Below are 14,654 nucleotides of genomic sequence, written 5' to 3' on the forward strand. Positions count from 1 at the left end.
TCTATTTTATGCGGATGTGGCTTGCAAACAGATAACATTTTTTTCTCTTTCAAAATTCAGACTCCTAAAGATTGTAGATTACACGTAATTAACTGCATTTTGGCGTGCTAATAACCGAGCTGGGGTTCCTGGAGACATTTAATGCGATTGGTTCCAGAGCTCTTTCCAGAAGTAAAGTTATTAAACTCCCACAGTTCAGAACTCATTGGAAGAAGAGTTTTTAGGAGAGACAAAGGAGGTCAAAACCAACGAGGTCGGAAAACGACTTCGGTGACACACAACCAAAAACGTTCACATTGAACATTTTGAGCCATTCCTAGACAGTAGAAATGATCTTTCTGATTTGTTAGTGAAGGAAGATTCTATCATGGAAATGTGACGCAAGTGATCTTGATGCTCTGCAAAGAATTACAGAGAAAAATTCTTAATGACTGCCAAAAGATAATCATAGACAGCTCTTCTTTATAATCAGAACACAAAATTATTTAATGTTTTCTTTATGCATGTTGTGCATAAAAATCGACATAAGTACACATTACACTTATTATACAATTAGTCATAATTAGAATGAAGTATTTTTTTTATCTACGGAACCTAACCCCTATTTTAACACTGCTATTAGGTCTCAATTTACACGGTTTCGATTTACGCGACATTTCCGTGGAACGTAACCCCGCGTAAAACGAGGGTCTACTGTAAACATCAAAACATATTTTATCAAAACACGTTGCATAATATTTTTCAATATACAAGAATTTATTTTCATGTCACATAATAATACTGTCACCCCACTTGGTGAAATTAAAGAACTGTAATTTAGCATTAAAACTGCTAAAGCAGTTTTATTTAGCATTAAATTTGCTAAAGGATGCCCTTGACCATGAATAACCAGCATAGTACAGACTAAAGTTAAAAAGCAAGATAAAGGCGTTGAGCAAAACTCAAATAATATTGCATCGATTTTCTTTGCACTGCCACAAAACGTGCTTGTGCCAGTCGCTGCAGCATTTCCCCTGGTAAGTATATGTTTTTAAATTTTCTCTTTATCTAAATAGGGTAAAAGCTGCTGTAGTTCGCCATTTAAGACAGCGACTAGCTGCGTCGCCTGGCTTTGAACGGTCTACCTCGAAAATAAAAGGCATGTCAAGTGACGCGTGTTCAACAATCAGGCTTGAACAAAACAAAAAAAAAAAAGTCAGTAAAATTTTGCGGTAGATTGCGGAAAAATAACCAAAAAGCAAACATTTTAAATTCTCCGATTTCAGGAAAAGCCTCAAAACAAAAGTCAAAATTTTATTTGTTCATATACGAGAAAAAAATGGCAACAGATCTTTCGTCTCAATGATTTTCGTCACGCTATAAATTTTAATAAAAGCACTGTTGCAGAAAGTTGAGATGAAGCACTGAAAAAAAAATTGAATGTAGGAAAGCCTTCGAAAAATAGGGATTTTATGTCGAAATCTAAGTGTCATAATTAGTATATAGTTTTTAATTGATATCTTCATTAATTATTATCGGAGGATTATGTTAAATAGCCAAAGATAAAGACGGGAAAATTAGAAATCCATCAATACCTGGTTCGATATTCAGTTCACTGTCGTTCGGGAGAAGAAACTTAGACGTACATACATACATAGGTACATACGCTCAGTTTTCAATTATAAAAGATTGATGTTTTTTGTTAACCTATAAATTTCCGCAATTAATACAACAACGAAAACATTTTAAGGCTTTAGGCTATACCTTTCTGATAATGATTCACTAAATTGTTTCAGAAATAAAAACATTTTTATTTTGAAAACTAACCCATTGTTAACACGGGAAAATGCTGCAGTAGTCGGCCACAGAAATCCAGTTCTCGGCCATGTATGAACCCAGTAGTCGGCCGTTTCGTTTTCATTACTCTTATAGGGTATGAGTGAATAAATTTAAACAAAATTTAATGCGAAACTCTTACAGCACAGCATTGTACTTACAAAATTAATTATTTCAATAACTACGAAAGATTCTGCATTCTTGATGTCTTCGTAACATCTATGCTTATATAGTTTGGATATGCATCACATGCAAAAATTTTTTGTGAAAATAGAGATCAAAGAACAGAAAAGACCCTGGTTTTTTGGGAAAGGAATTTTGAAAGCATGTGAACGTAGATCCCTCCCCGTCCCCACCGCGCCCCTGGTGCAAAATGTTTTAACTGTGCATGCTAAGATAAAGACTTCACAAGTTGTGAAGATAACCCAATGAATTAAATATTTGGTTAGAAACAGTAATAAGAAGTGATACTAACATTTGGAATAATTTATCGGAATAGAATGCAGGTTTCTTGAACTTTTGGTGAAGCAAGTAGTTTAGCAAAATGAGCAGTAGAAAGAATAATACAAATACAAATACAAATGTGACGACCAGCAACAGGCACTGGGCCCAGCTAGGCTGGTCCTAGTCAATTAATTAGTCCCCAATGAAGATCAATGGCCCTCTTAAAGCTATCCACTCCCTTGCTCATTACCGCCTCTTCCGGTAAGCTATTCCAAGTGCCCACGACCCTGCTAAAGTAGTAGTTTTTCCTGATTTCCAAGTTAGCCTGAGATTTAAATAGCTTAAAACAATGACCCCTTGTCCTGCTTTCCCCGCAAAAATTTAATCCGTTTACATCTTTCATTTTGATAAATTTAAATAACTGAATCATGTCTCCTCTGACTCTCCTTTGCTCCAGGCTATACATGTTAAGCCTATTAAGTCTGGTATCATAATCTAAATCTGAGAGTCCCCTTACTAATTTAGTTACCCTTCTTTGAACCCTTTCCAATACAAAAATATCTTTCTTCAGATAAGGCGACCAAAACTGAACAGCATACTCCAAATGAGGTCTTACTAAACTCCTATATAAAGGCAGAAGAACTTTCTTAGATTTGTTTGAAATAGATCTATTGATGAACCCAAGCATTTTGTTGGCTTTGTTACTAGCAATACTGCACTGTTGAAGGGTACTGTAATCACAGGTTTAACACTCATTAAAACCATTTGAGCTTACCTAACTATTGAATTATTACATCTTAATTCCATACAACGGGAACGCTTATTCATTGCCGATTAACTACTAATTGCAAAATCAGATCATTTGTTTTATCGCTTTCATCAACGCATCATGATTTGATTAAAAATGTGTTTAAAAAAAACGATAAATTACCATTTGGTAATGACAAGTTGAATATTGGAACTTATATTATAAACGCAACGACGGACTGAATTTACAACCTGTTTTCAACCCTGTTTTTGAGAATTATTCACTAAAATCGACATTAGAAGCAGCGAAATAATGAAAAGACTCTATTTGTCAAAAAAAAAAAAAAAAAAAAGGCAAAACATTTAAACATTTTCTTATAACGTTAGAAAGGGAATTTTTACTCATAATAGCTAAATTGCCACTGTGTCAATACTTTATTTTAATTACTTTTTGATGAATTTCAGAAAATCCATATTAAGTACGTAGTCGACTACTGGGTATATCAACCAAACAGTATAGAACCAGTGGTCAATCTGCCATGCCAACTATTGCAAATGCATAAGAATTCAGTACTCAGTGGTCGGCCTCCCCTCTAAAAATAATTGAGTCTAAGAAGGAGTTTATTTTTTAATTAAAACGTTATTTTATATAATCCATTAAAATATAAGTAAAAGCAAATTTACAGTAGAACGAAAAAAAGAAGGGTACTTTAAATTTTAAGAGTATGTGTCTTCTTAACAAAAAAAAAAAAAAGCAGAATTGCAAACTAGGATGATGGGCACAGAATTTAAAATAAAATGACTCATTACTACTTAATGAAAGGTAATTACAACTTCACTGTTATTGCATGATAATTGGGAATAAGTAAAGGAATGTGGGAATGCATCATATACGATTTTGAGTAATACATATTCCTTTTATAAGCAGTTTTATGTCCTTGTGGCCGACTACTAGAGCGCTTACCGTATACGTTTGTACAATGCAATGTTTATTGTGTGTAAACAGCACGGATTACGTTTAAGTTCTGGTAAAAATGAACGCGTGATGTGTTTTATAGGTTATTTTGTGATTTTGTACAGATACAGATACAGAGCGTAAATAGATTGAGCCAGAGTAATAAACCCTTTTACTCTGTGCGAAGGATGAGTACGATGAGTCGACATGAAGTGGCGATCTGAAAAATAAAAGAGCAAGGAGGAAAGCAGGGAAAAGGAGGAAGGGAACAGTCGGCGAAACGCCGAAAAAAAGCAACACCAGTCGGTATGTCATTTTGTCACTCCTCTGGCAGTTTTTGTGCAAATAGTGTCACCCCCAATCAGCACATTTTCCCCTGATGCCTACAAAACTCAAAAACGTATAAACATCTTCTGGCCTTCATCTTTATAGAAGCACAAAAATAACTGCAACTAGTGAAATAATGAATAAAAATTTTTCTATGGGATGCAAAAAATTCATTTACCATATATTCACCCGTATATCACGTCAATACCAGTCAAAGTTTAACTTGATAAAAATCAATAAAATAAGTATATGTTTCAATGTTTGCTTACCATCTTCTCCATTATAATCGCTTCTAGAAAATGTCGACACGAATCTCCGTCTGCGCCAGGGGGTGGTCATGTCCGGAGGAGTCGCCTCTGAAGTAGTGGAAGAACAGTATCTTCTGTGGACGTCTTTGCGCAACGACTGCAGTCTGCTGAACTCTATGGGATCGTGGGTCACTGGATACTTGAAAGCACAGCAATGGTATGGATATGTGAGCAGCGCTTCTTTCATTTCCGGGAAATGCAGGACAGAGGGAAACTCCCGCATGGCTGTTGTGTCTTTAATCCTCAGAACTTCTAAGTTCTCTAAACCCTGAGTTGGTAATCTCCGAATCTTCGTTTCAGAAAGGTCTCTGTTGTCGAATATGAAATATGTGACGTTCGTTTACATTACAGTTCATTGGATACAACTACTCTAAAGAAACAATTTTCAGGAAGTGCAATTAATGACAAAAGAAAATTTCATTTGAGGCAGTGAGAAGTAAAAGTGTTAAGTTTAAACCTCAGGTACAGGTTGGCTTGGTTGAAATGTTTTTCCAAATCATGGTGTAAAGCAGCACCTACACTGTTAAAATTGCAGGATTGCACCTTTCGTATGAAATGTTGTAGCACCAGGGGTGAAATTTGACTCCCTATGGTTCTCTTAAGGATGCCAGAGGGAGCCAAATGGAACACTTAGAGGTGACAAAGAGTGCCACTGGAACCGAATGGCACCTGTAAGTGTGCCATAGAGAGCCAAATTGCACCCATATGGGGTTGCCGCAGCTGCTACAACAGGTACTAACCCGCAATTTTAAGAGTGTACTATGGCTACTAGTACGATTTCTCGCCCCCAAAGTGATGAGAGGTTTCCGTACCCTTTGTACTATTTCTGTTTATAATTTTAAATTTGAAACTTACATTCCTTCGCTTATAGGTGCTTAAATCCATTAGTATAATTTCATTCTAAAGTGGTTACTTGAACTGAATGACTAAAGACAGAATTGGACTAGAATTAGACACCAATGATAAGATTTAGAATTCGCATATAGCTATTTCGACTATAAATCCGTTGAATTCACGGTTTTACTGAAAAATAGTCCCGTAATTTTTGCGGTCTGAAACAATCAGCTGTGGTGATTGCGCAAACCGTAAAAGTTGCGAAGTAAATTCGTAAATTCGTAGCCAAAATGTTTACCTAAAACTTGATCTCGTATGGTAAAAAATTGTTGTGGTTATAGATTTATTTTACTATTTTTTACGGGTTTTTTACCATTTCATCTACAATGTATGTCTTGAATTGCTAGTTATTGACATTTTGTTCAAAAAAAAATCTTAGAGCAGATGGATAATGGATGTAATACTTTTCCACGCATTAACAACACTTCAAGATACATTTAGTTTTAAGGTTTACTTTTTAGGTATTGCAAATCAACCAATAAACTGAAAATGACGTCGATTTGGAATCTCAATTTAATAAATGATTTTTTTTTTTTTTTAGTCCATTCATTTATGTAAGCATAATACATTTCGATAGCTATCAAGAATTCCTGAATAACTGTATTGACTAGTAGAATTTCTAGGTTTTCCATGAATTTTTAACTTTTGAATATTATACTAGAAACGCCATGATTCCTTGAATAAAATACACCTTATGTTCTTCTATGATTAACATCGAGGAACGATGTATTTAAACTTTAAAAAAAAAAAAAAAAAAAACTTCCTACTGACTGCAAATATCTTAGTCAATTGATAACAACTTTAGAATTCATTCACTGTAAATAGTAGAATGAAAAAAAAATCTTAGCTCAATGCATCTTTTTAAGAAAAGGATGTAACTGAGTAAATTAAAAGTTTCTACAAAGATAGTGTGTCTTTAGTGATGATTTATAAATCAATGAATCATTATAAAGAGTTTCTTTATGAGACAAGACAATGTAAAAACAGCATTGTCTCTAAAATAGCATTACCAATTAATAATCAAAGTAAAAAGGTGTTATTTCTAAAATTAATGTGAAAAAGCATTATCTTTTGGACTGGTGTCGAACACCATTCTTTCTAAAATGTATGTAAAATAGATTTTAATCTAAAATTTATACAAAATAACATTCCTTCTGAAATTAATAATAACTATCCTTATCTCTTAAACTTGTAAAGAGCATTATTTCGTGCTACGGGGCGTCACTTTGGAATTAACTTTAGTGACTGAGTCGAACTTTCACTCTTATAGGAAGTGTAACCTCATTTACGTCATCTGTAGCAGCGTTTCATTTTTCTTTTTCTCGATACTTTACCGTTAACAAAAAAAAAAAAAAAAAAAAAAAAAAAAAAAAAAACAACTTGTTTTATAATTTTGCTTTTCACGCACACACAAACCTGCTTTTGTGATAGGAAATCGCCCAAAGTTTCAAAAATGACTATAAAAAAATAGTTTTCGCAACACAATTAAATTTTTTTTCCTTTTATGCAGTGGACAGGGACCGCATAAAAAAAAGCTCCACGTACAAAATGACTTAAAACTTAACGATATAACGAGACATTGCTTCACTAAGCAAATTTAAGAGACGGAAGCTACTTTGAATCCCGCCAAACTTTGGACAATCTAATTTTTAAATACATATGAGAACATATTCAGTATATTACCGACCATTAGCCAGGGCTGAAGCATTAATACATGAAATACACCGCCAGCTCAGTCATTTCCAGCCGAGGACTGTAGTTTTGTACTTATCAGCACTCATCAGCCCGGCATAGGAAAGTGACTGAGCTGGAGATGGAAAAACCTGTTAAGGAAATCAAGCTAATATACACTGCTCAAAAAAATTAAAGGATATTTTAAGTCTGGTACAAAAAAAGGTATTAACAATTTTCTTTTTTGCATAGAATTGAAGAAGGAAGTCACAAATACAAATTTTTCTCAATTTCAAACATCGCAGTACACAAATTTTGAGTTTGACGTCGAAGACGACGTTTTAGCGGCAGCGAATGAGATTTTGCTCTGTGAACTTAATGAAAGACAAAGTAGAAAATAATGATTGACATTCAGTAAGCGCGTTGTTATTTGACGTAATCTAAAGCTTCTATTGTGCATTCATGAGGAGAAGACACTTCGGCACGCCTTCTCGAAAGCAGAGCTAATTTTAGCGCGGGGGTGATCGCTACCGCTTGCAATTGAGACAACCCTAACTTTGGCGGGCATTTAAATTTGCGAAAATGTCTTTGCGTTCTTTCCTTTCGTTTCTAGCTTCGCGTAATTGTTGTCTACGGGGAATATTTACCTTTTAAACTGAAAATTTCAGAACTATAAATATTGTATTTACAAAAAAAAAAAAAGGTATTTTGTTTTCCAAATGAAACATTTCTATTAAGGATAGGCTTTCTGAATTTTGAACAATATCCTTTTAAACACTTACCTCCTATATTCGAAATTGCAAGTGCGCTGATAAAAAAAAGGGGAGGGGGGGGCGGGCAGAAAAATTTCATTGTCACACAGACTGTGGCATTGAAATGCTTAAGGGTTGCGTTCTTTTTGAAGACTTAGTATATCTCTCTCCATTTCCCTCTCTCTTTTCCTGAGGGGGGGGGGGAGATGACTCAGAAGCTCTCAGGGGCTGGGTGTTTGATGCTTCTGTATGGATTGTACAGAATTTCAGATCATATAGAGTGGATATACAATCAGTAAATCTACAGTAGCAGTTATTTTTAAAAAATGCTGAAAACATTATTCGAACAAAAGTTGCGCCCCCCCCCCAAAAAAAAAAAAAACCTGGTTGAACCAAAGGCGGGGACTGACCAGTTGTTCCCGAAAGGCTTTACATGTGAGAAATAAAAGTAAATGAGAAAAAGAAAATCAATCTGAAATATATTAATGCAATTGACTATTAAAATCAAAATTATTTCTCTATGTATTGCATGAATGTTAATATTTAGAAATATGTAATAATTTTCGGTGCTTTATAAAAAGTGACTTAGGTTGGACTACTGTTTTAAAATTTTAGGTTCATCGGTAGGGCCGTCTTAAGAGATGAGGAGTACCCCCAGGGCAAGTATTTGCCAGCGCGGGGGGGGGGGGGGAGGCTAATTAACTTCGTTTCTATAGGGGGGGGGCAGAAACGAAGTTAGTTATAACACTTCAGTACAACAGTAGCTCAACGTCCACACGGATTGTCCATAAAGGATAATACACTTCACCTTACCCTCTCCCCTCGTCACATCTCACGCAATGTTCGATGAACATATTGCTATAACGAACGCTTTTATTTGAACCAAAATGTGTGAAGTCACATTTCCTGTAATCCCCTCCTTCCCCCTTGAGACTAACTATCAGAAATTCATGAACCCCGAACCCTCCCTCTCTACCCCTTTCAAGCGTAACATCACTTGTGAACAGCTCCTTAGATTTGCTCTAAGTCCACAAAATCGCACTAACAATTGTTTTAAGGGAAAAGACCGGCTCCCCCCCCCCTGGATAGCGCTAGTCACAATTTTTCTAAGATCATGTATGTTTTTAACAAAGAATCATATTGCACCCCGGCAAGGAAAGTGACACAATTCAAAATTTGGAAAACCGCACCGGCTACTGATTTAAATTCTAAATTTAATACTCTTTCTCGACACAAAAATCGCAAAGTTAGCTCACCTAAATGGTGCGGAGGGGGGGGGGGCAATGTGCGATACGTTGAAAAACTGAATAGGTTGACTATAGCAACGTTTCTTGCTAAAAATTACGCCTTTTACATTCAGAGTCAAGGACGGATCCAGAGACTATTCAAGGAGGGGACGATTGATTTCACACTTTTTCCTTTTTTATAAATTCGCAAAACTCCGCTCCCACCCCCCTTCCAAACACCATGAAAGATCGTCTCATTTCAGTTATTTTGGGAGGGGGGGGACTCTTTTTCTACAAAATTGCAGAGGAGTGTACCAAATCACATCCCTTACCTTAACGCCATTAAAAGTGTACCATAATAGTTTCTCTTTTTTGGGGGGGGAGGGGACTTCAATTTCCGAAACTTTCCTGAGAAGAGACCTTGAACCCTATAACCCTATTTAATATTACTAAAATCGTCTAAAATTGAGTTTTTGGAACTTTGAAATACTTCCTATATAAAGTTCGGATCCCTATCTTTAAAGTATTAAGATATGTGCAACAATTTCATTTTCCAGACAGCAATAGCTTCGTAAAACTATTGAAGATAGGCTAAAACAATTTTCAACTTCAGTATCAAAAATATGCCGTGGACGAGTTCTGCATCTCGACTCAAGAAAGGGGCGATCGCCCCCATCGCCCCTCCCTTATATCCGTCCTTGTTCAGAGCTGTATTAGATATTAGAATACGGGCAACAAATGTTTGCCTATTTTATGATTCCCACACGTAACGCTGTTCCGTAAAAGTACTGGAAGAACTGAATTACTTTTAGAGTAATCGCAAAAACTTTAAAAAAAAAAAGCATATACATTTTTTCGTATTTACAAAAAATAAATAGGTCAAAACAGTAACGTAAAACGTTGTTTCAGGCACTTATTCAATTATTCTGTAGATAACCATATTGGCATGTGAAAAGCTTTAACTTTTGTTTTGTTCCTTTTTTCATTTCTGAAGAATAAAAGTTATATTGAAAAAAAAATAGTACAAAAGTATTGAAATGTGTCACACAGAGTGCAATTTACCTACTGTGGCTTCCAAAATTGTTCGTACGCTTTAAATGTGTGTGGTTAAAAATGAAGTGCCTAGAAATTGAAATTGTAGTTCAATACTTTTTCATACTGTTTCTATATTACATCAACCCAACATTTTTTACAAAATATTGACTGTTTGCAATGGGCCAAAAACGAGGTGACATTGAAATATTTTCAGAAAAATTCGAAATTAAAGTTGTCGTCTGTCGTTTTCCTTTTTTTTATTATTTTTTCAATGCAGTGGTTAAAAGATTGTTTGGTATTAATTTTTGCTTGTTTACTTCGCAAATTCTACGTATTATTTTCAAAATGGGTCGAATTCGCAAAGTAACAACAAACGCAATTCGAAAATGTATTAGTTCTTCATTATATGCGAAGTAAAACAGTTCGAAATATTGCAAAAGTAGTTCATTTGCCCCATACTACTATGTAATACTTAAAAAAACGCTTTAAAGAAGAAAATTGGATCCAAAGATAAGGTGAGAAATGGTTGACCAGCAAAGTTAACAAAATGCGATTAGAGATTTATAATTAGAAAATGCGTTAAAACCCACGTTTGAGTTCTGTGAAAGTTTCAGCATAATAGAATGAAACATTTTCGTTCCAATTTCACCTGTAACTGTTCACCGTGTTTGCAGAAAATGTTTAGTTAGTGTGAAAAACAGAAAGTTTAGGATTTCCTTTGCAAAATCAATGATAAATTAACCGAAACGTATAGAAATACACTGCAAATCTTAACAAATGTAACACACCTTTTCTTCGAGAGAGAAGGTGAGAGGTGATTTCTTAGAAAATTATAGAACACTCGTCTTCTTCCATTGCGATAACGATGGCGAACTGGCAACCTTTCTCAGTGTTGGTCTGAAGCCTTATCCCCAAAAGACGCATATAGAATCTTCTGACACCACGTGTTGGGGGCGTGGCCAAGTCTCAACTGCTGAAAAACGGATAATAGAGTTCTTGGCAGGCTGGCGGGGGCCAAACACAAGTCGAGGCAGCAGAAACTGTTTTAGTTTCGCAAAGTGTGATATCTAGGATCTGGAATATTTTTCAGAGACTGGAAACGCTGGACGAAGATCAGGACAAGGTCGCAGATGGACAAAAACACCCAATGAAGACTGTTACATAACTTTAACCGTTCGGAGGCATCGAAGCACGAATGCCACTACACTACAACGACACCTTCGATCAGGTACTGGCACCACAGTTTCGACACAATGTGTCCGAAATCGCCTTCATGCTATAGGCCTGTATGCTCGATGACCAATGGTGTGTGTCACATTAAATGCAAGGCACCATCGCGCTCACAGGGAGTGGACAACAGAGCATGTGAATTAGAGAAGAAGGAATGGAGCAATATTCTTTTTTCTGACGAGTTTTATCCTTCTCTTCATCTTGTAAATGGCGAATTTTCATCTGGTGAGAACGTGACACTAGAAAAAAAAATCCAGCGTTCGTGTCAGATTTAGTGGTGGTAGTTCGACGGTACATGCTGGCATCTCCATTGATGGGCGCACCGATCTGCATGTCATTCCAAATGGAACTCTGACCCCCTCCCCCCTGTCTTCGAAATACGGATGAGATCCTCAGACCTATTGTAGTCCCTTACTCTGCAGAAATTGGAGATGACTTCATGTTATTGGACGACAATTGCAGAACACATCGTTCTGACTTGGTAAATGATTTCCTTTCGAAGAAGGAATCATACGAATGGAATGACCAACGTGTTGTCCGGATATGAACTCAACAGAGCATGATTAGGACATTCTAGGCAACGATTTTCTGGACGCTTACCACCTCAAGAAACTCTCCAAGAACTGTAAAGAGCTCTTCAGTTGGAGTGGGGCACAATACTCCAACCCCTCATTAATCGACTCATTGATTCCGTGCTTTAGAGGTGTTTTACATTGCTGGCGACCTGGGGTTACCATAACCATAACTAAAAATCATTTTCTTTTAAGGAAACCTCTTATTTTATTTGTTTTTCTCGTATGCACAAAGTGCGTTTTTTCCCTTTTGTACCCAAAAGTTAAATAAAAAGTACATTTGTATGCCAAACATATGTAATTTTTGTCTCGCGTAGTTTACTACGTCTGTCGATAATGTATTAATCATCCAAAAAGTTCTCTAGGTGCAGGACCAACCCAAAACCTCAATATCCTTCAATTGTTTTGAGCAGTGTAGAATTATAATTCCTTAAGAGGTTTTTCCACCTCCAGCTCAGTCACTTTCTTATGCCGGGCTGATGAGTGCTAATAAGCACGAAACTGCAGTCCTCGGCTGGAAATGACTGAGCTGGTGGTGTATTTTATGTACAATTGAGAACATTTCAATTTTTTTTATTTGCATGTGTTTTTCCATATACAAAACTTTTCAAACGTATGAGTAAGTACTTCGTAGTCTGACTACACGCGAACTTTCTTGTGGTTAACGGGTTCGAAAACCACTTTGTCACTTGTGTCCAAATTTTCCAATTTTATTACGATTTTCATGTCTCGTTAAAAAAATGGGGGGGGGGGGGGATTAAAAAAAACACGCAGAAAAAATGATTTGAGCGTACTTATTTCGACATGAGAAACCAATTGCGAGATGTACTACGAAATCAGAAGTTTCCGTGGAATACAATTTGAAGATCAATCGAGTTTTTCATCCGAGCGCAAGTTTCAAGAGAATCCCGATGGGAGGTGATGAGAGATCGCTGTGACCTCTTAAAGATTTTCTTATTCGGCAAATTTTGACTGACGATTCGAAAAACTTAGAGGCAGCACTGCAAAATTGCAAACATTGTTCAAAAAATTTTTAACGATGCCTCATATGTTTCTTCTCATTATCTCATTGGATGTAGGTATGTAAATGCACGTTCTTTTACTTATTACTACTTTTGTTATTATTTTATTTTATCAACATTCATTGTAATTCGTAGTTTCATTTGGTAAATTAAGAATTTCCCTCCTCAGACATTTATATTCGGGGTGCCCCTGACACAAGCCTCAACAGTGAAGGTCGTTTATTATACGTAGGATCATTCCACAAAATTTGAGATAAAGAAGCCCCTCAAGAAATAATGAAAGTGATTTTCTCCATTTACCGTTTCAAAACGGACTGATAGTAAGCTAATAAGCTGCCATGTAAAAAGAGCAATAAATTATCGGATTGAAATGCAATTTCAACAGCGAGATTAAACATACTTACAGTGTTCTTAAATTCTTCAGTCCCGTGAAAGCATCATTAGTGATCAGTCGTAAATTTCTGTTCCCTTTCAAACTCCTGGAATAAGATACATTAAGTGTGCTTCTCGAACTGTAATTTGACGTGATTTAAGAACATCTAAGACAACATAATAAATCATCATTAAGCTAGAAATTACATGTTGGAAGGAATAATCAATATTATCAATAATTGCTATGTAGTTCGGCGAAGTAATTTTCCCAATTTCGTCGAATATATAAAGTATTTACTTTGCATGCTGACCTTAAAATTTTGTCATATACGAGGCGTGTTTTTAAAGGAAGGTCCGTTTTGAAATAAAAAAAGAACGAGTACAGATAGAGCAAAGAAATTTATTGCACAAAAATCTACCATTACGCTATTTTTCGACATTGCTCCCGTGATTTTCCAAGCATTTGTCATAGCGTGGTACAGGTTTTTGTATACCTATTCGTACAAAGTTGCCGCCTGTGTAGTCAACCTTGAGGACTCTTGGAGGACTTTGGCTGGGACGTTTTCGAACATCCTCTGGTCTGCTCCCACCTCTGTCGCAGCAACTTTCATTTGTTTAGGCATCTAAAGTATTTCCTAGGTGGTCTGTGGTACAACAGCAATAATGAGCTCAAAGAACATGTTACCCCATGGTTGACTACACAGGCGGCAATTTTCTACGAATAGTCATTCAAAAACCTGTGCCACGCTATGACAAATGCTTGGAAAATCATGGGAGTAAAGGTCGAAAAATAGCGTAAAGGTGGTAGATTTCTGTGCAATAAATTTCTTTGCTCTATCTGTACTCGTTCTTTTTTTATTTCAAAACGGACCTTACTTTAAAAACGTTCTTCGTTTGTATCGCGAACTTATGCAGGGATGTGCACGGGAGAGGGGCACACCTGTTGACCAGGGATCCAAGCTTGAATGTTGCCCAAATTTTAAAAACATTTTCAGTCGTAACTTTTTTTTTTAATATCATTCAAACGTAAGATGAGAAAACTTACTTTTGAGACAAGATTAAAAAGCATCGGAAATGTATATTTACATTTAAGAATAAATGACTGGAAGTAATTAGGGTCTACCACGAGTTATGCCAAAAAAGAAAGCGCATTTTGTCCGTGATTGAAAACTCATCTTAATACAGACACAACCAATCAATTTTTGAAGAGAAGACATTATCTGCTTCAGTTTTGATGCAATAAACAGGGTCTGATTATCGAACAGGCTGACTAGGCCATGGTCT

The 14,654-nt window shown here is 36.0% G+C and overlaps 1 protein-coding gene across 1 annotated transcript in view; it reads right to left on the reverse strand.

Moving 5' to 3' along the window:
• Positions 1-14,654, reverse strand: part of LOC129216715 (follicle-stimulating hormone receptor-like) — a 75,181-nt gene that overhangs the window by 46,845 nt on the left and 13,682 nt on the right. Inside the window, exons 4-5 of the mRNA XM_054850932.1 lie at positions 13,403-13,477; positions 4,558-4,904 (exon numbers count right to left, since the gene is read on the reverse strand). Of these exons, the coding sequence (XP_054706907.1) occupies positions 4,558-4,904; positions 13,403-13,477 (422 nt within the window). The remainder of the gene's footprint in view (positions 1-4,557; positions 4,905-13,402; positions 13,478-14,654) is intronic.

Source organism: Uloborus diversus, chromosome 2, assembly GCF_026930045.1.
Source record: "Uloborus diversus isolate 005 chromosome 2, Udiv.v.3.1, whole genome shotgun sequence".
In the NCBI taxonomy this organism is placed as follows: domain Eukaryota; kingdom Metazoa; phylum Arthropoda; class Arachnida; order Araneae; family Uloboridae; genus Uloborus; species Uloborus diversus.